Source organism: Theobroma cacao, chromosome 2, assembly GCF_000208745.1.
Source record: "Theobroma cacao cultivar B97-61/B2 chromosome 2, Criollo_cocoa_genome_V2, whole genome shotgun sequence".
Taxonomy (NCBI): Eukaryota; Viridiplantae; Streptophyta; class Magnoliopsida; order Malvales; family Malvaceae; genus Theobroma; species Theobroma cacao.
Genome location: NC_030851.1, coordinates 12029661 through 12052800, shown reverse-complemented (window position 1 = coordinate 12052800; position 23140 = coordinate 12029661). Strand labels below are relative to the sequence as shown.

The window sequence follows — 23140 nt, the reverse complement described above, 5'->3', positions numbered from 1 at the left end:
CTTGACAGAGTTAAAGAAGAGGAAGCTTATAGAAGCTTCTACTTTGCCAAAGTTTATGATTGAGCTAGAAGTTACTACTATTGTATTAACATCATAAGTATTCGATACTAGATGTTGAATGCACTTAAGTAATGACATAAATCGCAAAACAATAGTAGTAAGTCAATGCTCAATATAAATGTCAAGAAAACTGATTGCATATTATCTCAATTATGGCATTTGAGTCTTGATCATTAAAGTAAGAATTAAAGTATGAAGATACTTAGATCCTTTTGATTGGGAATCATAAAGCAGCTAGTAATTCTTATATGACCAAATCAATTTTCAAGCAAAAGTGAATGACTTGGTATGTTCAAATGGTTTTATACATATAGATGTGTACGAACCATTGAACATAAAATGTTATGGAAAATGTTACTAATTCATTAAGTTTACACAGGACCAAACTGAGATTTTGTCTTGTATACTTAAAGAAATAAAATTTGAAACCTTGAAATGTTCAGAGAATTCAAATATAAGATCATATGAGCTATATAGTATGAAGTACTATTATTAAGATATGATCTTAGTGAAGATTACTTTTACTTATTAATTAATTATTCAAAAGATGAATGTAGATTCATGTGAAATGGAACTTTCTTATGAATAAAATATAGAGATGTTTGTTCAAAGAAGAAAGCAAATTCATACAGTGATATGATTAGGTCCATATCTCTCCAATATATATATAGCCAATTATATTATTCCAAACCAATACGATTCCAAGCATACATTGAGATGTATGTATGTAACATCATGGAATATTCAAAAGAGTTCAAATATTACTCTCACAAAGGATCTTGGATTTAGTGGGAGCATGATGACACTAAGAAAGGAGCTTCTTCAGTTATTACATGGTTACATTGGAATCTAACTCTTAAGATTTTGCATAGAGATGCATAATCATATGTATGAGAACTCCATGGATTTAGTAAGATACATTGAAGATGTATTATTCATATGAGATGAACTGCTAAATATCTTTTCGTTGGAGTTATACACTTTGTTCTATTAAATGGGATCCAAAAAGTTAGATTTAATAATATGTACAAGTGTATTTATCTCATACATAAAAGGAGGTTAGTAGAAATGAATACAATTCTTTGGTGATACAATTACATGGGATGCAATGTGTATAAAAAGAAAGTGCCACAATTTAAAAGGGGCGAATTGTACAATGAAAAGTGACAAATGCATATGATGCATACAACATAGTTAGTTGGAATGGTTCCAAAGAAAGAAAGAGGACTACGTACATGTATATAATTCAAGTCATATGCATCCTATTAAAAAGGCTCTAATAGGAAGATACTTAAATCGTTAGTCCATGGAACTAATAAAAGGTTTTGAACATTGTTAATGTAACAATGGACCCATACAAGCAGAACCTGGGTCTCATTGGATCTAGATATAGTAATATGACATGATGTGATGCATGGACATTACGAAGATAGATAAAAGCAATTAACCACATTGAAAGGCACAAGCGAGTCTACATGTAGACACGATTGCTAGATGGATTGAATCCACATATGATGAGGTAGCAATTGGCTTTGTGCTAGTGGGAGATGTTGGGATGAGCCTTGCAGCCAATTGGGATTGGTTAAGGTTTGATTTCAATCATGCACCTGTATAATTCATGTTGAATGATTAGAGGTTTTCCTTCATCAATAAGACATTAATTATAATGAGTTATAAGTCTAATTGGATGAAGTCCATGAAATTAATATGCCTTGCAAGGAAACTGTAATGGGTTGCAGTTATGAGATTCCTATGCATCAAAACATAATCTTAAAATGTTCTTAGTCAATGTATCATTGAGATTGGACATCAATGATGCTTAGAGACTGGTATATTCTATATTCCTTACTTTGGAAGTAAGCAATCGATCTCCTAGATTGAAGTATAGAGATACTTGGAACTAGAATATAGGTGTTTGCCTAGGAAAGCAAGTTCACTGAACATGACCTGCCATGAGAAGTGCATTTGGTAATACACTCTAGTGTCTATGCAACACTTCTCATGTGTCAGTTGTGTAAATACTCCATAGACTTGAGACACTAGGTTGTCTTATATGTGGAGTGCTATACTTTAATTTCATCCCTACGGGTGCCTAACCAAGGATGCCAAAACAGGTTGCTTTTGGGTATAGTATGAAGCATGTGAAGGCAAATGAGTGGTCAAGATAGGAATCATCACCTCAAGTGTTTTAGAGGACATATCCTATTAGTTTTTGGTTAACATTAGCTTATTGAAGTCCTTGGCCAAGGCGACATGGAGATTATGAAAAAAGTTTCATAACTCTCTATAAAGCTAATGCTATAATTGCAGGAACAACTATGGAAGTCAAAATAAGTAAACATTGTACCAAGCTCTTATCATCTGCGAGATATATGATGAGGGAATGAATTACACTGATAGACTGTACACTGAAAGGTTGTCAAATAACCCTTTGACTATCCCAACAATTGGGTGGCCATGATGCATTGCTAGATGCCAATCTTGGTCTATGAAATTGATTATAGATTAATTGATTGAAATTTATATTAATCAATTAAGTCATTAATCAATTCCATTGTCAACGTGTTAAGAACCTAATGGGTCACACACAATGATTGCATTTAAATTAAATTGGAAGAGTAATGATTTAAGTTAGACTTAAATCACATGTTAGGTAATTAACTTCTATAAACTTAATTAAAAGAGTTTAATTAAGTTTTAGGCATAATTATAAATAGTTATAATTATACAACCTTGATTGCAAACTATAAAGGAAATTAATTTCGATTTTAATTTTCAAGGACTTAATTAAAAGAGTTTAATTAAGTAATGGACCCAATATTATAATATATTATAATATTGAGAGTTTAATTACAAAATTGAAGTTATTTTAACCTAACTATATAAGTCACCTTTTAACTATTTTTCATATGAGAGTTTTTCACAATTGAAGAAAACGTAGATTTTGTTAGAAAAAGAGAAACGTTTTCTTTCTTTGCCAAAACTACCTTTGTATGAAAGAGAAAATTGCTTATGAAGCAATTTTCGAGAAAGGTTCAGCTAAGATTGTGAAAAAGAAGAAAAAGATAATTGTTGTCTTCTTTGCTAGTATAAAGTATAGTTAAAAAATCCTTCCTTTGTTGAAGGTTCAAGTGTAATCGTGTGTACTACCATTGGAGGCCGAACACTTGATTGGCTAGGGTTTTTGCTCCTTGTAGTGTTTGCGGGATTGCTTCGAAAAGTGTCATCGTGATTATGAAATTACATGGAAATATAACTTTCTAAATAATAATTTATTTTGTACTTTTATGTGTTAAATATTATCAAAGTGATCCATGGATGGAGGCATGTTTTGTTGTTTAGTTATAAAGGTTTTAATTTTCTTTCCGTTGCGTATTTTGATTATGTTATCCATAGCCAAACCCATCATAAATTTGATCAAGTGTACAAAATAATAAATGTGTAACGTTGTACACTTATTATGTAACTGTATGTAATCTTATCCTGGCTTGACTTATGATTTGATTTGATCTTAAACTAGAATTAATCATATCCTCTTATCTAAAAGGCATTGCCATGTACTATAAGTTTAAATTCAAAACGAATGTAAAGGTCATCCATCCCCACAAATTCAATTCTTTCTTGTATTATTCATATAATGGAGCTCATGGATGTCGTGCTCCCTTTACTTTTCCAACTTCCTGCTTCCTGTCCCTCTCGACTCTCTCCTCCCCTTACCCAAATCCTTTCTCCCTCATTTATTTCTTATTTTTTCCATTTTTTTTCTTTTTCTTCTTTTCTATCATCTACTACGTCATTGCTAGTGATGACACTCCCAGTTCCACTTCCGCCTCTTCCTTCTACCCCTTTCTCCTCTCTCTTCTATTTTCTTTCATTGCTATCCTTTTTCTTCCCGCTCTCTTGTTTTTCCCTCCCTCCTCCAGTTGCCCGACTTTCTTCCCCCCTTTCTTTTGAAAGAACAAAAAACATTTTCTCTCTCCCTGAATGCTCTACTCACGAATACTCCCGAAGTCCCCTCAATTGGCTGGTGGAATGAAACAGGAGGAGAGAATGAAATAATTATTTTGTGAAAATAAAATGAAAGAAAAATGAGTTATTCTAAAAATAGAGGGAGTATAAGTCCTATATAGCGAATTTTATGTTGTTACTTTGTAAATGAATAAATTTTAAAAAATATTTTATAAATGTTAAAAAATCATATGTATTTTTTAATTATGCAATCGTAGAAAAGAATGTTGGGCCTTCAACTGTAAGGACCCTTTTTGAATTTCCACCCCACTAAAATCGTTATTGCTTTCTTTACTTGCACGATCTCTTATGGCCAAAAAACAGAAATTATCTCCAAAATTTTCCTAACCCAAATTGTTTCTTGCGTTTTGCTTGTTATCCATATATATAGCAGATGGCTCAATTTCTATGTTGAGATTTATTTTTGAAAGGAGTTGATACTGAATTGTCAATTTTTGCAGTTTGTTCACCAGATTAGTTTCGGATCAATACAAGCACTACAACATTTTTCACCTTTGGCTGCAAAAAATATTGCAGCTATTGGTGATAAATGTGCAGCCTTAGCCAATGTATGGAAAAGTATGGCTGCACTTATTTATGGGATTCAACAGCAAAATTAAAATGCAGCTGTATACTATATGACTGCAATCTTAAATCATATGGTAGCATATAAAATGTGCAGCTAAAAGCTATAAAATAGAGACACATATAACCTTCTAATATGCAATAAGTTTTATGATAGAAACAAAATGCTCACAAACCATAAAGTGCCTCTAAAATCAAATTGCAGCAACTAATGCCTCAAAAGTCAAATGTCTCAAAAACCATTTTCAACTTGGAACATGGACCCTCAAGGTCTTTACAACGTGTACAATATGGGGTAATCTCTCTTTCTCTCTTTTTCTCTCCAATTCCTCTTTGTACATATTTGTTTGTCCCTTCTCCAACCTAATAAAACCATCTGACATTACAATTCCCAGCCTTCCTTACCTGTAAAGATTAATTTGTAAGATAATATTAATTTGCAAGTAATTCATAATGTAATATGAGACAAAGCATACTCACTGACCAACTAACAAAAATTTATTTGTGCTCTTTGATTTGATTTGAAAACAAAGCAAAAAATGGAGAAAAAAAAGAACATAGAAAACTGCTAAAATTATAAAAGATTCATTATTTGTTCTCTTTTCATATATAACTCTCTTCTAGCATGGTACTACATAAGTTTCAAATGATGCATAGTTTAACATTGGAGATTGGAAAGCAAAAAAGGTGTCTTATGTTTTAACATCTACGATAAGGCCTCCTATGAATCAAATATAGCTTAAATGCATGTTATCTCAATGATTCTAGAGTAACTATACCAGATATCCTATAAATCCAACTTACACATAGGAGCCCCTAACTCCAAGTTTTAACATCACATTGCCATTAGTTTTAAACTTCTAGAATTGTTACTTTTCTAAAATAAAAATTAAAAAAAAATCCAAAACTCCATTCATGCATAAATTATGCAACACTTTAAGAATTTTAATAAAATAATAATAAAAATGCAATCATAAATCATAAATCTTAGATCATATGACAAATTAGAACCTCAAAATTGTAAAAACTCTTAAAGTGATTGCAAGTAACTAACCTTACAAATCTGATTTAGAGATATATTATCAAATATTTGGTGTTTGATTATTTGTTCCATTTCTTGGCAACCGATCAATGATGATTGATTAAGCTGTAAATTGTTATAATTAAGTAACTAAACTTGAGAACTGAACGAAAATAAAAAATAGTTGCAATAGAAAATAAAAGCTTCCCTTTTGATGTCCAGTCTTCAATGACTCCAAGGCCTTGTGAATGTCCTCCTAGAATCACAATCTTTTATCATATGGTGAAAAGGCATCCATTTCAAGTGTCCCTTTTGACTGCAAAATCAATCAATTTCAAGATCTTTGATAAGTATTTAGATATTCCACCACAATAATCTTAATTGTCCACAACAAACAATCATGGGATCAGGATGTTCAAGATAGTGGAACTTTTTCCATAAAGTGGTAAATGAATTGGCACTATTTACATCATTCGACATCAATATCCCAGCATTTAGTAAATCACCACACTTTCAAATTCAAGTCATATGTATCGAATAATTCAACAAGAAAAATTCTAAGACTCCTCAAGAATAGCATATTTAGTGTTTGTGCCCTAAAAGTTACAGAGAGAAGACCAGATGAAACAAGAAAAATTTGAGTGTAATACTCTAATACTGACCAGAGAAGAAGACATATCATACTATTACATAGTTGCAACAATGCCTACTTATATTCAGCAAGCATATACAAAATGTTGCAGTCACAACAACACTCAAAATGAAGACAAATTGACAAATTAACCTATGGCCACTAATGTAAGTTCTCCTAAATAGATAAAAACAAGTTCTTTTGCAATGAAGGACAAAGAGGAACTGTAACTGCCGTCTCCAAAGAAGAAAGCAAAAGCAAAACCAAAAAAAAACCCTCTTATTATCTCTCTAAAATCTAAATTAATAGCAATAAGGCATATCTCTTTTTTTTTTGTTGAAAGATGAGTTTTTATTATAGATAAGCTGTAATGCCATGGGGAGTCTCAAACGTGGAGACTCCTGTTAGCATAAAGCTATCTTGAGAAGAGCCTGTTCTGTACATTACAAAAGTAGCAGCTGCTCAAGGAGCACTTGGCAGCATCTCAACACGTATAATCTCAAAAAACAAGCAGAGTTCTGAATAAAACTCCTAAAAAAAAGTCTAATACTAGTAAAACTCAACCAGAGTGAAAGAAGGTGAGTACCCTATGTGGCCCAGACCGACAAACTCCTTAATCGAACAAATAAATCATTCCAGTTGAAACCCCCGCCAGTCTTCAAAGGTAGGCAAACAGGGATAATGCCAAGAAGCCTCCAAGAGCAATCATTCCTCTATTGTTATAAGGCATATCTATTGTTATAAGTTGGACAAAACTCATTCATGAACCAATCTGGGTTTCAGCAGAAAAAGAAATAATCCATCGTAACTCATGGACTGATAACATATACTTATCCCTTAAGGTCAAGTTTTACATGACAAATTCATGCCTTTGAAAGACAATTATTGTAACACTTGATTGACACATGACTCAGTAAACATGCAATATAACAGACAATACATGGCACTTATATTTACAATATAACATACCAGAAAAAGGCTGAGGAAGAGAGAGAGAGTCATACACAAGGGCAATCATATCTGCAAGGCCATCAATAAAATTGTAAAGAACACCAATGTCATACGTGATGTTTTGAGTTGCTGGGTTGAGCTTTTTAAGTTTCCTTTCATATAGTCCACATATACCTGCACACGGCAAATAATATATACTGTTAAAATTGTCAAATCTTTTAAATGATGGAAAAGAAGAAGAGAGGGGATTCCATCTAGTGCATCATAGTGAAACCACACTAATTCATTTCCTTGTAATGCAACTCAGAAATATAAACAATTTTGGACATACATTCTTGAGAAAAAAAAGACATATGCACAATCAAATCTAAAAATCATTCTCAACTCCACAAGCCAACTTCCAAAAGGTATAGTCCATTGCCTGCAATAGAAGCTATTTTCAAGAAAATTAATGCAATAGGAACTCTATAAAATGTATGAAATGTATATGTATCCTATCATAAAGCTCAATTTTGATTTCTTTGTTTTCCACCTCCAAACCCATATTCATAGCTTGACTGATAAAATCATAATATGAGCAACAACAAAAACAAAGATAATATAAGCAACAGTAAACAAAAAGCATACTGTCCACAGCTTGACTGATAGAATCATAATCCACAAACGTTCTAGGTGCTCTGTTCTGCGAAGTTTGCATCAAAACAATGGTGTGCCTGTTTGCCTAAATCATCACACAAAATAAAAAATGAGATTAAAAAACACACAACTAACCATATCAATCCCATATCAATCCAATAAAAAAAATATTACGGTTGAAATAGGTTCAGTGTCATTAACATGCCAGCAAGAATCAAATCAATGAACAATCAAGTCCTACAAAAGAAATCTTAAATCGTGTAATAATAATTAAAAAAAATAGAGATTGAGAATCGAGTGCCCTGTTTTTGTACCAAAAGGGGTAACATTTGACGAAACCCTAGTTTCTAGAGGGAAAGAAGATGAGATTAAAAAGGTGAGATTTTTACAAGCAAAATTAGCTTAATTAGGAAAAGCAATGAACGAAGGAAGTAGAAAAGAAAAGAAAGAGGTTTTAGAGAGGAGAAGTGCGGCGAAGGAAAGGGAAAGATTTTGGAAGAAAAGAAAGAGGTGCAGAGAGATAGAGGGGAGACAGATGAAAAGAAAAAAAAGTTTTATTCATTAATTTTCAAAAAATTTATTTTCTATCAAATGTTTGATAACAAGGAAGAAAAATTCGCAAACTAAAAAAAAAAAAGTGAGTAAAGGAAAAGAGAAAGAAAGAAAGATATTTTTCCTTCTTTGTGTTTAGTATGAAAAGTGAAAAATAGAAAGAACCAAATAATTGATTTTTTTTTTTTTAATTTAGGGAGAAAGAGAGATTGTACGATGTAAGAGTTAAATTTTTTAATTAAAACAAAGAAATATAAAAGGTATTAAATTTTTTATGAGCTGTAAAATAAAAAATGCATCTAAATTTTAAAGTCCAGATACTATAACAAATTCTTTAAATGCAAAAATAAAAGTGCAGCTAAAATTGGTTAGTTAAAACCGGTTTATGTTGTAGTGAAGGGTGCTTTGCCCAAATACTTGCCAATCACATCTTGGTCATCAAGAATGGTCAATCATCCTTATTTTCTCGAATCCACCAGTTGCATTGATTAATAAGACCCTGTTAAACGAAGTCTTTCATTATAAAAGAAAATTGCTATTCTCTATGCTGTATTTATTATTACATTGATGATCTAACTAAATTTAATAGGATACTTGTGTTGGACAAATCGGTACATTTTTTGAAAAATATTATTGCAAGTTTGGAATGAAAGATTTTTCGGATTTGAATTGATTTGTTGCATCAGTTTTTTTTTTTTTTTTTTTTTTTATGAAAGGCAGAGAAAGATGAAGACAAATTCCTAATATTTATTTTTAAATTTAACCATTTAAAATTTATATTTATTATATTAAGTGCTTCAAAAAATTTTAAGTTTCTCTTTAAAGAAGGGACAGAATATGATTTGTTGATAGCTTATAAAATCTATACACTAAGGGTGCATTAAATATAAACTTTTTTATAATTTAGTTCGTAAAATAAAATAAAAGAAAAATATTATTATGATGTTTGATTGATTAATGAATCTGAAGAAATTTGGGAGTAATAAGTACACCAATATCAGTCTTATCTTTCAATTAAAAATTAGCTTTTTGAAATTTTTAATTATTAAATTATTGTATATGTTTTTAATATTTTACCGAATTTCATTTTATCATTAAATACATTTTCTTGAAAGGTTATCATTAAATACATTAATATTAGTTTTAACCAAAATAACATTATTTTAATTCATAATTTTCAACATATTTTAATTTTTTTAATTTCCTACAAAAATATCATCTCACCTTTGTTAATAAAATTAATAAACATTTTTACTTCAAAAAGATTCAAACAAATTCTTTTTAATATTTATTCATCTATTTTCCCTCTTCTATTTTTTTCTTCTTTCTTTCTCATCAATTGGCCCAAAGTGGCAGAAATCTACACTTTGCTTCATCTATGATTCATACAGTTTTTTATAGTATTGGCTCGGATGGCTGAGTTGGTCTAAGGCGCCAGACTAAGATCTTGGTCCGAAAGGGATTTTTTTTAATATCTTAATTTTATAAAATAAAGTGGGTTCAAATCTCACTCGTATGCAAAATTTTTTTTCTTTCATATTTTTTCATAAAATAAATAATCCATAAAACTTAATTTTTTTCTTTCATATTTTTCCATAAAATAAATAAATTAGTGAATCTTCTCAATACAGCCAGTTTCCATAAAATTATTTTCCCATAAAATAAATAAATTAGTTTCTTTCTTATTTTTCCATAAAATAAAGTGGGTTCAAATCTCACTCTCACCATCTTAATTTTTTTTCTTTCTTATTTTTCCATAAAATAAATAAATTAGCGAATCATTTCAGCACAACCAGTATTTTTCCATAAAATCATAAAATAAATAAATTAGTGAATCTTCTCAGCCCAGCCAGAGCCAGGACTTCTAGACGAACTGGACGAAGGGCAATTAACTTCAGAAATCAGAAAAAAGAAAAAAAAAAAAACTAAAAGAGACAGACCGATAATGCGCATATCTTCATCTATCTATGAATAATGTGTACAAGCTCCACGCTCGCCTCATCAAAACCGGCCTCCAAAATGACCCTCTCTCCCTCCGTCCTCTCTTACTATCCTGTGCTGCCTCTGCCCCCGAATCCTTATCCTATGCACGCTGTCTTTTCGCTCGCATTCCCTCCCCTGACACGTTCGCTTACAACACTCTCATCAGGGCCCACGCTCACTCCTTTCCCTCTCATGCCGTTTCTCTCTTCTCCGCTATGCACCGTGGCGGCCTATCCCCCGATCACTTCACTTTCCCTTTTGTTTTTAAAGCCTGCGCCCGTCTCCAGATAGGCCTCGAAACTCACGCTCTCGTAATCAAACTCGGTTTGGCTTCCGACATTTATATACAAAACGCGCTGATTAGCTTTTATGGCTCGCTTGGATCAGTCGTGGAGGCACTCGACGTGTACGATGAAATGCGTGTGAGAGATTTGGTGTCTTGGTCTAGTATGATATCTTGTTTTGCAAATAATAATTTTGGGTACGACGCTTTGGGTTTGTTTCAAGAAATGCAGTTACTGGAAAGTTTTAAGCCGGATGAAGTTACCATGCTTAGTGTAATATCTGCGGTTTCAAGCTTAGGTGCTTTGGAATTGGGTAAATGGGTTGATGCTTTCGTTTTCAGAACTGGGTTGAAACTCACTGTTTCTTTGGGTACTGCGTTGATTGATATGTATTCTAGATGTGGCTCTGTTGATAATGCTATACAAGTTTTTAATGAAATGACTGTGAAAAATGTATTGACTTGGACGGTGTTGATTAACGGGCTGGCTGTTCACGGGCGCGGTAAAGAAGCGTTGAGAGTGTTTTATGGGATGAAAAAAACTGGTTTGAAGCCTGATCATGTTACTTTTAATGGGGTTTTAGTGGCTTGTACTCATGGGGGACTTGTGGATGACGGTTGGCGAGTTTTTAATAGTATAGAGAAGGTTTATGGTATGGAACCTACGGTACAGCATTATGGTTGTATGGTTGATTTACTCGGTCGTGCAGGGTTTCTTCACGAAGCTTTTGAATTTGTGGATAGAATGCCTGCCAGGCCAAATGCGGTTATTTGGAGGACTTTGCTTGGAGCTTGTGTGAAACATAATGACCTTAAGTTGGCTGAGAAAGCAAAGGAGAGGATTTATGAGGTTGACCCTAATCATGATGGTGATTATGTGCTTTTGTCAAATGCATACGGTGGAGTTGGTAGATGGCTTGATAAAGCAGACGTGAGAAATTCGATGAGGGAGAAGAGAATTGGGAAGAATCCTGGCTATAGTTTGCTGAGCATGGAGGAGATGATTTACGAGTTTGTTTCAGGAGATAAGTCACATCCTAAATCCAAGGAAACCAAAGATTTCTTGATTTCAATAATTGCTGATCTCAGAGTTGAAGGTTATAGTCCCTATATATCCAATGTGTTACATGACATTGAAGAGGAGGAGAAGGAGCAGAGTCTTAGTTATCATAGTGAAAAGTTGGCTGTTGCTTTTGCGCTTCTTCACTTTAAGGATAGAAGGACCTTGAGGGTCATGAAGAATCTTCGAATTTGTTATGATTGCCATTGTTTCATGAAACATGTTTCAGATAAGTTTGACAGAGAAATTATTGTCAGAGATCGGAATAGATTCCATCATTTTAGAAAGGGATCTTGTTCTTGCCAGGATTACTGGTAATAGATATTCCTCTCTGGCCCTCTCTTCCATCTTCTGCATGTATGTTAACATTGGATTCCATGTATGTTTTGGGTGGCTTTCAAGCATGTAGCTGTTCTAGTTTCAAGAGTTATCTGGATATATACTTGTTTTTCCAGTTGCCCTTGTAACAAAATAAGTGAACTTCTTTAATTCTTTAATGTGGAGGAAAACAAGAAGCATGGAAATTTGGCTTAAGAAATTTATCAGTAATGCTATTGCAACCTGGATGCTGTCAATCTCAACTGTAAAATTGCTGATATTGTATCAAATGAGGCGCACAAAAATGAATTCAAACCGAATACGTTGCCTAGGAATATGTCTTCTGCTACTTAGTATTGTACTTGCCAATGGCTTCTGCTTGTTTTTGGAAAGGGCGCATAGACGGAAAATGGTTGTTTGAAACCTCACAAATTATATTAACCAGGTATGGTAACTATCTTTTCCTAACTCATTTGGTAACTTTCTCTTGGAAAATGTAAGCTCTTTTAAATTATAAAAAAAAAATTATAATTCAAATATTAAAGTATGTTGAGTATGTCAATTCCATTCCATGAATCAAATTATTTAATAATTATTTATATTTTATTTTATTTCCATGAACCACTCGTAAATTTTATTTTGGCCAATACTCAGGTGTCCATGGCTCACTTTGTGACAGATTTTCTCAATGGGGTGCTCGCATTATTCTATGACCACAGCAACTGATGGGGAAAGAGAAGAGTTCACTCAGGCTCGTGCTTTGAGGTTGCTTGGTGAAATTTCGCAACGCAATAGTAAGTATATGTAGGCATGGTGAAAATGAGGTTCTTGTTCTTTCTTACAAATGTGTATATTGCAAATTAGTTTCTTTAAGATTTAATATAAATTTATAAGAAAAAAATAAAAAAATTAGTTTTTATTTTGTAAAAGATTTAAGCTAATTCATATTTTCTCAAATTAGCTATAAAAATTCTTACAGCATAAATTAAAAATGCTAATGTTAAAAAATAACATTTTTTAAAATTTAACTTATGAGAATAAAGATAAAAATACTATTATTTACAATTAGACTTTTTAAAATCTTGATGTAAATATCTAATAATAAAGGTAAAAGATCATACTAGACAAATTAAAATAAAAAAAAAATCAATAGTAAGTATTTTTAAAAAGATTATTAATAAATTTGTATCATCCCAAACTAGTTATGAAGAATTTTTACATAAAATATTTAAAATGTTAATGTTAAAAAAATAATATATATTTTTAAAAATTTTAATATGAATGTATGAGAACAAGGATAAAAATACTTATAGTTGAAAGTAACCTTTTTAAAATATTGACGTAAACTACTTTTCAAAAAAAAATTATTGATGTAAATGTATAAGAATAAAAGTAAAAAATCATATTAGACAAATTAAAATAAAAACACAATATTAAGTTTTTTAAAAAATAAATAAATTTATATGTTCTCAAAGTAGCTAGTAAGAATTCTGACATAAAATATTTAAAATATTAATATTAAAAAATAACATTTATTAAATTTTAATGTAAATGATGAAAATAAGAATAAAATAACTAATAGTTTAAATTATTATTTTTAAAATCTTGACATAAATACATAAAATTAAAGGTAAAATGTTATATAAGATAAACTTAAATGAAAAAAAATCAATATTAGTTCTTTCTAAAAAATTTTTGAAGAAATTTGTATATTCTCAAGCTAACTAGTAAGAATTCTTAATATTTCTTACATAAAATACAGGCCTTTCTAAAAGTTTGTAAACTGTACAGTTGCAATGAAATACATGCCTTTCAAAAAAAAAAAAAAACTAGTAAGAATTTTTAATAATTCTTACATATAATATTTAAAATATTAATGTTAAAAAATTAATTATTAACTTTATTAATTTTAAAATAATTACAATTTTAAGGTGACACAAATTATCAAAATTGCTTGAATGGGTTCTAAAGTTAAATTCTTCATATTAAAAACTCTCATGCATTTTACCTTTGAAATGTCATGTTTTAGGTTCAGAGTGAAGTATAAAACATAGCTTGATCCTTGTTGCCTTGTAGGGATGGATCCCTATGAAATCGGTCCCCCCTTCATGGGGATCAATCCCCCATTCATAATATTTGAATTTTGTAGCCAGGGATCGATCCCAAGTTCCAAAAACTAGCCGTTAGGCCCTTTTTGGAGGGAAAAAACAACTCTTTTCTACACCAAAGTGTAGAAAGAAGTTCTCTAACACATTTTTAAGTTAAGAAAAGTGGAACCAAGTTAGAGCAAGTAATCTACATTCTTTCACCAAGCTTTTAAGTTCTCTTTGTACTTAATTTTTTTGTGCCTTCGTTCTTATCTTTTGTAATCTTCTTATTATCATTCAAACTCTTACAAACTTGTACTTAGCAAAACCCACCTTGTAAAGGTATCCTTGCTTTTCACCTTGTAAAAGAGGAGAAGTTGTGCTTGATTCTTGAAAACCATTTAGGTTCTAACTTAACCTTAAAATATTAGGGAGATTGTGTCATATCCTTGAAAAGGTATAGAGATTTTAATTTAGCCTTTAAAAGTTAGGGGGAGTTGTGTCATATCCTTGAAAAGACAAAATTTATGCTTGAACCTTGTAAAAGCATTGTATTTATTGATTATCAATAGTGGATTAAACACTTTAGATTGCTAAGGGAGAGAACATAGGCTAAAAGGATATAAAAAAAAAGAAATCATAATAGACAAATAAAAAACTTTATTTTTTATTTTTGTAAAAGATATAAACTAAATTCATGTTTTCTCAAATTAGCTATAAAAAATCTTACAGCATAAATTAAAAATGCTAATGTTAAAAAATAACATATTTTAAATTTAACTTAAATTTATGAGAATAAAGATAAAAATACTATTAGTTGAAATCAGACTTTTTAAAATCTTGTCGGAAATATAAAAGAATAGAGGTAAGAAAATCATATTAGATAAATTAAAATAAAAAAATCAATAAAAAGATCATTATTTTATCTTCTCAAATTAGTTTTGAAGAATGTTTACATAAAATATTTTTTGGAGAATTAATTTTTACATAAAATATTTAAAATGTTAATGTTAAATAAATAACAATTTTTTTAAAAAATTTTAACATAAATGTATGAGAATAAAGATGGAAATACTCATAGTTGAAATTAATATTTTTTAAAATATTGACGTAAATGTATAAAAATGATGTAATTATTATATTAAATAAAATAAATAAATAAACCTAATAAATAAACAAATGAATCAATGTACGGGTAAGAGTTTTATGAAAATTTTAAAATTTTTTTGCCATATACTTGTATAAATATAAATTATAATTATAAGGCATAATGCGTAGAAAAGCTCTTAAATTATTTAAAAAAATTTAAATAAACTCTTATTCTTTTATTATGTTCAATCAAACTCTTATATTTTTATTTTACGACAAATAAGACTTTATAATTAATTATTGACTTAATCAAAATGTCATTTATTATTCTATGACACATGATATTGATGTGGTATGATGACATGTAATAATTGATTATGATGTGATTTGTTAACATATCATAATTGATAATGATATAGTATGATGACATGATCATGTAGCATTTTTCACCCTCCACATCAACGTCAAGTTATTGTCATGTGGATATTAAATGACAAGTGATATTTTGACTAATGATAATTAATTAATCATTAATCATAAAGATATAAAATAAAAGTACATAGATTTGACTGAACGCAGTAAAAATATAATGATTTATTTGAATTTTAATAAATAGTTAAGAAAATTTTTAGAGCATTATACCTAATTATAATTAAATAATTTTTAACGCATTTAATTAATTATTATATGGTGTTGACCTTATTGTTTAACATTGAAATATTGTAAACTAATGAGTTTAACCTGATTAAAGCAATTAAATATATTGTTAATAATAAAAATATATTATCAAATTTTAATATAAAAGTGTGAGATTGAAAATAAAAAATGCGTAACATCTAATGTAAAATAAGTGAGAATATATGTTCCTTACATAATTTACCAGTTAACTTGTTTGATAATTTTTTTTTTAAATTCTATCATTTGACCTTAAAGAATTTGCGGATGATCTTAGGTGGCTTTGGGTCATATAAGTCTTGCGTGGGAAAACCACCCCTCTCCCCTCCCCCTATCCCTAAGTCCTTTTTCGGTTTTTGGATAAAATATCCTTACTGTTTTAACTTTTAATCATAATTTCGACCGGATCCATTAATTTTCGAAATAGAGACTCTGCTCTAAAAGTATAAACATTGTCAATAGAATTAATGAAATGATTAAAATATTCTATCATCTTTCTTTTTTCTTTCTCAAACAATGTTGTCAGTTGGTAACGTTTTCACTCGTCGACCACCCCACGACAAGTGCTCTCTAAGGGCATTGATGCTCCTTAGGGGAAGGGAGCACCTTTAGGAACACTGATTTAGTGCTCCCTAAGAGAGAGGAGCACCAGATTTGGTGCTTCCTAAAGACGAGAGCACCCAAGAGAGGCCAAAAAGGGAGCATTGATCCAGTGCTCCCCTCTCAAATCTTGAGCTCGGTGCTTCCTTGAAATTTTTTTTTAAAAGATATAACAGTAATTTTTAAAATTAATAGAGGATAAATTTGTCTTTTTAATATTGTAATGTTATCAAACAAACAAAATATAAACGGTTGGACTTATGTGTTTAGCGAAAGATTTTTTTTGAGATAAAGTGTCTATTTTAAAAATTAATAGACTCATTTAGAATTATAATTAAAAAGATAAAGATATTTTATTCTTATTGCTTTAAATAGGTCGATCCTAAACCACATGTTACCATTGGACCATGAACATCTCGATGGTCCAAAACATTTATTGAGGTGTGTCAAGGGTGATTGCAAGTCGCAAACAGCTATGCCTTCTCCTTTTATAGGGTCTTATGGGAAATTGGTTAAGGAAATGAAGAGGGTAAAGGTAAGGTTCCTTATTTGGTTGGATCTCATTTTGACTTCATCAAACAAACCCATCTGTCTGAATATTTAGGCGCTCTTGGATGTTAAGTATGATAACACAATTGAAAGCTCCTTTTTCAATTTTCTTATGAGCAAAGAGCTAAGGCATGCCTAGATATTATTGCAACTCCAAATTTTTCTATGCCTATATGATGTAATTCATGCATACATACTAGCAACTTGTAAATTAACGAGTTAAATTTGACGATGGGATATTGGCACGTCGGTTGCCGTAATCACCGACTGGACTGGATAAGGGCGTGATGGGCCCCCAAGTTTTCACGTGGTTAGACATTTGGGCGTTTTTCCCGCCAAGTTTGATATTATAACCGAATTGCTTTTTTTTTTTTTAATTTTTAATTTTTAAATTTTCAGGAGTTGACCTAAGAGTAAACGCCTTTGGCATATATCACAGGACGGGGTTTACATCAACTATAATTTCTATTGGATTCATAGATATCATCTACAATTATTTAGTTGTTATAATTATCAAATAAAATTTCGTTAACAACTATTTTGGTGCCATAAGTAGCGGACAATTCTTGAAGACGTTGGTTGATGGAAGTGTTTTTGTTGTTCCCTTTCGGCATCTTTCTCTTTCGCTTCTTATGCTCCTCTATCATGGCCTACTATCATATGTTATTCCTTACGTTCTTATTTGCCTAAAAGAAAACATAAACCTTTTTCCTTCATTTTGGAAGATATGGTCTTCCTTTTTCGTCTACATTTTTTAAGATAAAACATATTGACTTTTTTTATTTTTATGCATTATTACACTTGAGTTCAATAATTTTCAAAATAAACAATCTATCTTAAACGTATAAATAGTGTTAATTAAAAAATGTGTAATGTTTAAAAAAAAAAAATTTTCAAGCCTATTGGTAATGTACGTTTACCCCGACCAACAATCCCAAAGAAGCACCAAATCGTGCTCCCTAGTGCTCTCTTGGAGAGCACCACAATGGGGAACACCAGATCGATGCTCCTAGGGAGCACAAAGACCTATGCTCTCAGGGGGCACCGCGATGGGTGCTCCTCAATAGAGCGCAATTTGGCCAAATCTGGCACACTCTGGCTAGTGGGGTGGTTGACCGGTGAAAGATAGAGGAGAGTGTTTTTTTATTTAAAAAATTATAATTTGTAATTTTTAAAATTAATGAAAGATAAAATTATTTTTTTAATATTGTAATGTAATTAAATTAATAAAAACATTTGGAAAGATATTTTTTAAAGGATTGTATATTTTAAAATTAATAGATAGGTGTGAAATTATGATTAAAAAACTTAAAAAGATGTTAATATATTTTATTTTTTTAAAGTATTCCTCAATTCAAGTCTTGCGTGTTAAATGCATAATGAAAGCCAAGTTTTATGAAGGAACAATGTTTCACTACATGCCCAAGTCAACTCCTAGTCTTCAAGGAAAGCAATGATGAGTCAGAGGGGACCGTTCCCCAACTTAAATTAGACGGTGGAAAAGGCCCTGTGACGATGGTTCCATGATAGACGACGTCCTTCGCCTTATAAAAACAACAGATTAGAAGAAAGCAGATTGGAAAACACTGGAAAGTATTTCTTTGAGGAAAAGATGAGGATCATGTTTCATGATTCAATCATCCCACAAAAGTCACAGTTTTGAATAACAGCAGTACCAGGAATTTTAAAATCCTGGCTGAGGGTAGTTCCGTTGATTTGGTCCCCGCTGAAACCTTCTCTTTCTCTCCTGCTGGTAAAACGAGACAATTTCTGTGAAGGAGCACTCCAACATTCTCTTCTTTTTAAAACTCTTACCAGAAAATAAAAATCTTTGTAGCCGTTGCCGTTATTGACTTGCTTGTTTCCTCCTCTTTCCTATTAAAAACTCGGAGCATGCCAACTTTTTTCCTCATTCTTTATGCTTTCTCATTGCTTTGGTCTTAAACCGAAAAGCTTCCCTGTTGCTTTCACCTAAAGGGTCAAGATTTTCTGCTTCTCTCTCACTGAATGCAGCTTTTGATCACCCAATATAACAATCCAGGTAACCACTATTTCTTTGCATCTCTAATCTTCTGCTCTTGTTGTAACTTAATTAATCATCTTTCTTTTGTTTATGTATTTTGGGATGCTGCAGACAGTATCTCATGTCGTTTCTACCGGCACGAAAAGGGAGACACAGACAACGGTACGAGGATCATCTGAGGCTTGTAGCTGGGTAATCTCAAATTTCACCACTTGTTTCTCTTTTTATTTTTTTTTTATTCTTTTCCTTATGTTCTGCTTCTTGTTCTTGCCTCTCTTCTTACATCTCTAGCCTGTGAAAATTAACAAGTAATGCCATTGTAGTAACCTTATTCTAAGTGTTGATAATAACAACATAATTTCAGCTGGATAGGGTGTCCCTTGTCTTCCTTATGGGTGTTATGAATTAGTGGCAAGCATCATCTTTTCAAACAGAAAAGAGAGCAAAATAACAGAGGTGCCAAATTACTGTGGTTCACATGATTGTACCTTTGCTTTTATGTCAATTTTCGCTATAAACACTAAAACAGAGATGGACCCTTGCATTGACTTTCTATGGCCCCTTCTTATCTTGATATTTAATTTCTCCACATCCATTTCTTCTACAAGGTCTTTTAGAAAAAAATAAAAAATAAAAACAATAAGGATACCGTTGGTCATGCTTTTATACAGAAAAGATAAAATAGAATAATTTGATGCATTAAAGTAATATTTTTTCTTGAGAGGGTGGTTGGGGTGGAGGTGGAAAGAAGCAGGATTGGCTGGGTTAATTAACACGGGTGTCTAATTAAATGATGAAATTGATCTAATTACTTGTTTGAAATAAAGCAGGTAACAAGCACCCTTCAGTTTAATGTATAAGCAAGTGCGAAATATCATTTACAGATTGACTTATTGGAATCTTTAGAAGAGGTGTAATATTATCAGCTGCTACCCCACGTACTACTTTTTATAGATGCATATTCTTCTTACATAAACATCTGCATAGCTGCTTTGTCTCTGTGGTCTTTTTTACTCAGTTGCTCCGTCTGGTGCGAAAAACAGGTGTATTCCATACAGACTCAAGAAAGATGTTGAGGATAGAAACGGCAATGTCACCAGCAGGATTACTGTTCTCATGATATCCACGCCCAATCGTGATGATCTTGTGTTCCCTAAGGTATATACTTATCTTCCCACTCCTCTGTTCCCGCATTGGATACTAGACTATTTACTCTATCTGATGCACTGATATGAGAACCGTACTATGGATGGAAATGCTGATGTCAAGGTTGTTTATTTTATGTGATGGTCAGGGTGGATGGGAAGATGATGAGACTGTTCATGAAGCTGCATGTCGCGAGGCCTTGGAGGAAGCCGGAGTGAAAGGAATACTTGATGTAGGTTTCAGTATCCCTTCTTGGCATAGGCATGACTGCCTAACTTCTATTATGAATACTCTTGCTTATTACATTTAATGTCTCATCCGGAATTATAAGCAATTATTTAATAATCATATTATGGATACTGGAGTTATCTAACTTCTTCTCCTTTTAATTAAGTTGACGCTTTAAGAAATCTAAAGAATATACAACGCCTTTCTAAATTGCCATGAGGGCTGTTGGCTAGGTAGTTGGAGAATGGAAAATATTCAGGCTAAACTTTAGAAGTCACGTCCAGCCAAGCCAAAAGATTTTAATTCTTATGCAGAAGAACAAGCGACTCATACTTGAAGTTGCAAGAAATATTACATTGAAGTGTGTTTAATACCCCTTTTTTGCTCCTAAATTACCGGTAAAGCTAATGCTTATTGGCTCTGGCTAATCTATATTGTTTGATTCATTAATCCATCTAAATTTCTTGTTCAACATATGTCTCTTCCCAGATGTATGCAGTAAAAGAATTCGACTGGTTTCAATTATAATCAGTCAGTACTGGCAGGTTGAGGGTCTTTAATTCGATGAAAATGGTAATTTACTTATGAATCTGGATATAAATAAGTTTTACTTATCAGATATGCTCTATGGCATGATGAAACATTGATTATGGTCACACGAAGAAACGGAAAAAGATGAAATTATCTTAGAAAGGAAAATGGGACATGAGGCAACCATACGGTGTTGGTCTGCTGCTCGCTGCAGTCAAAATTGTTATGCTGATCCTGCGCATGTTTCTTTTCTTTACAAGTTCAATGAGCATGAGCTGTTGAAATATGTATGCTACTCATGACTCGTGCTAATATGAAGCTGTATAGCTGCTTCCCTTTCATCTAAAGCACATGGCTCAGTAGTTGGTGCACAAGTTTCAACAGCATCTAAAACGATTCCTGTTTTGAATTGCCCTCTTCCATATTTCAAAATGGAATGAGTTTTGCTTTGGTCTTGTAATCTTTTACACATATCCACGTTTGATAATGCAGAAAATTTTATGAGGTTTTCATTCCAATATTTAGGTACCTGTATTTCTACTTGTACTTAAACTGCACAAAATCATTGCTGCGTGCTGACAGTAACAGGTGCAGATGATGTATCATGTTATTATGTTGGACTGACATTGTTTACATAAATCTGTGTTTTCAATATATAATGGAGCCATTCACTTGATTCAGGAGAATCGACTAGGAGTTTGGGAGTTTAGAAGCAAGAGCAAACAGAACAGCTGCAGCCTGGAAGGTGGTTGTAGAGGTTATATGTTTGCCTTGGAGGTGACTGAAGAACTTGAGTCATGGGCAGAGCAGACTACCTACAAGAGGAAATGGGTCAGTAAGAAAAATAAAGGTTTAACTAGACTTTAGGAATCTAACTCACACATCGCACATATTGGCCATATGGAGAAGATTGCCTTTAACATAAAATGATAAATGATCTTCGCGATGCCCGAAGTGCAACATTTTCTAGGCAGTTATTATAGTTGTTAGCATGTTTGGGGAACAGTCTAGAAGATGGATTTGCCTTTATGACCACTAGAACTTGATTAGTACCTTGTACTTTCTGCCAATTTAATCATATAATTATATTTGAACTATGTATATGAGTGAACTGTTTGATGACTTATTATTGTTTGTCTTTACAGCTTTCCCCAGAAGAAGCGTATAAATTTTGCCGGTATGAGTGGATGAGAGATGCTCTTCAAGTATTCTTAGCAGGCATCAAGAAAGACAGGATGAGTGGGAGGGCAGAAAAGCTGGCGGATCTCCCCATGTTCCCAGCGGCGGATGCCCTGGCAGAGCATCAGATGTCTTTGACCAAGTGTATTGTGCAGGGTTAATGAGACGTAGACAAATGTTTTCAGTTAGCTGCTTGCCATCATTAGCGGTTGAATATTGGGTCACATTCAGTCTTCTAGTTTCCTCTTCTCGTACATTTCTGTGAAAACTAGCAAACGTGGAGAAGAAATGAAGTAGGCGTCTTTGTTAATATTAATGGATTCCCCTCCCAAAAGGAATTCCTTTTCTTAATCAAACCACCATTTACCTGCTTCTCAGTGCCACTCACATCCTTTTCTGATTGCAATTAGCTTTCAACCCATAAAATGCAATGCATTTCTTGTTATACAATTAAATTTTAATTAACTCTAATTTTCTTTCTTTTTTATTTTCTTAAATTTCTTTGTTTTGTAATTTTCAATTATTTTCTTCGAGTTATACTACACAAAATTCACTTCATCAATAGAAAAAATTGCTTTTATTTTGAATAAAATTTATACATATCCTTATTAATCTATTATCTTATTAATATATATACACATTCTTATATATTGTATATTCATTTAATTAAATTTTAAAGATAAAATATTATATGACCAAATATTTTATAATTTTTAATTTCAAAAAGATGAATATAAAAGTTAAGTAAATACTTCAATTATGCAATTAAGAATGGTTATTTATTCATATTAATTAAGAAGAAAAAAAAGATGATTAGAAAACAAAGCAAGAGAGATGACGGCAATATTTATGTTAATATATGTTATTATATTTACTTATGTAGTTTAAAAATATGTTGCTTTTGCTTAAAGAGATATTTTATTCTACAGAAAACAAATTAATAGC

The 23140-nt window shown here is 31.7% G+C and overlaps 3 protein-coding genes across 6 annotated transcripts; 2 read left to right on the top strand and 1 right to left on the bottom strand.

Moving 5' to 3' along the window:
• On the bottom strand, window positions 4778-8452 carry LOC18608810 (enhancer of rudimentary homolog). Of its 4 annotated transcripts, XR_001926840.1 has the most exons (5): window positions 8207-8452; window positions 7884-7977; window positions 7310-7430; window positions 5708-5990; window positions 4778-5058 (listed from the first exon to the last, which is right to left on the bottom strand). XR_001926840.1 is itself a non-coding variant. In XM_018116557.1 (4 exons), exons 1-4 carry the CDS (start codon window positions 8219-8221, stop codon window positions 5974-5976), a joined length of 282 nt encoding a protein of 93 aa, XP_017972046.1. In that variant the 5' UTR covers window positions 8222-8452; the 3' UTR covers window positions 4778-5973. The 4 variants fall into 4 exon arrangements, 2 of the variants coding, with proteins under 2 accessions (XP_017972046.1, XP_017972045.1); XM_018116557.1 differs by having other exon boundaries at window positions 4778-5990; window positions 7275-7430; XM_018116556.1 differs by having other exon boundaries at window positions 4778-5990.
• Window positions 10281-12224, top strand: LOC18608809 (pentatricopeptide repeat-containing protein At4g21065). Its single transcript, XM_018114683.1, has one exon. It carries the CDS (start codon window positions 10412-10414, stop codon window positions 12086-12088), a length of 1677 nt encoding a protein of 558 aa, XP_017970172.1. The 5' UTR covers window positions 10281-10411; the 3' UTR covers window positions 12089-12224.
• LOC18608807 (nudix hydrolase 13, mitochondrial) lies at window positions 18607-22660 on the top strand. Its single transcript, XM_007043681.2, has 6 exons — window positions 18607-19129; window positions 19223-19303; window positions 20155-20269; window positions 20406-20489; window positions 21698-21847; window positions 22162-22660. Exons 2-6 carry the CDS (start codon window positions 19233-19235, stop codon window positions 22354-22356), a joined length of 615 nt encoding a protein of 204 aa, XP_007043743.1. The 5' UTR covers window positions 18607-19129; window positions 19223-19232; the 3' UTR covers window positions 22357-22660.

Excerpts from the sequence above, each read along its gene's own strand:
- LOC18608810 (XM_018116556.1), bottom strand. Across the intron at positions 7,431-7,883 it reads TATCAGTCAAGCTGTGGACA|GTATATGTGGACTATATGAA; the intron begins GTATGCTTTTTG and ends TGCCGTGTGCAG. Across the intron at positions 5,991-7,309 it reads GCAGATATGATTGCCCTTGT|TCAAAAGGGACACTTGAAAT; the intron begins GTATGACTCTCT and ends TTGATTTTGCAG.
- LOC18608809 (XM_018114683.1), top strand. The coding sequence starts at position 10,412 with ATGAATAATGTGTACAAGCTCCACGCTCGCCTCATCAAAACCGGCCTC.
- LOC18608807 (XM_007043681.2), top strand. The coding sequence starts at position 19,233 with ATGTCGTTTCTACCGGCACGAAAAGGGAGACACAGACAACGGTACGAG. Across the intron at positions 19,304-20,154 it reads CATCTGAGGCTTGTAGCTGG|GTGTATTCCATACAGACTCA; the intron begins GTAATCTCAAAT and ends TGCGAAAAACAG. Across the intron at positions 21,848-22,161 it reads CTACCTACAAGAGGAAATGG|CTTTCCCCAGAAGAAGCGTA; the intron begins GTCAGTAAGAAA and ends TTGTCTTTACAG.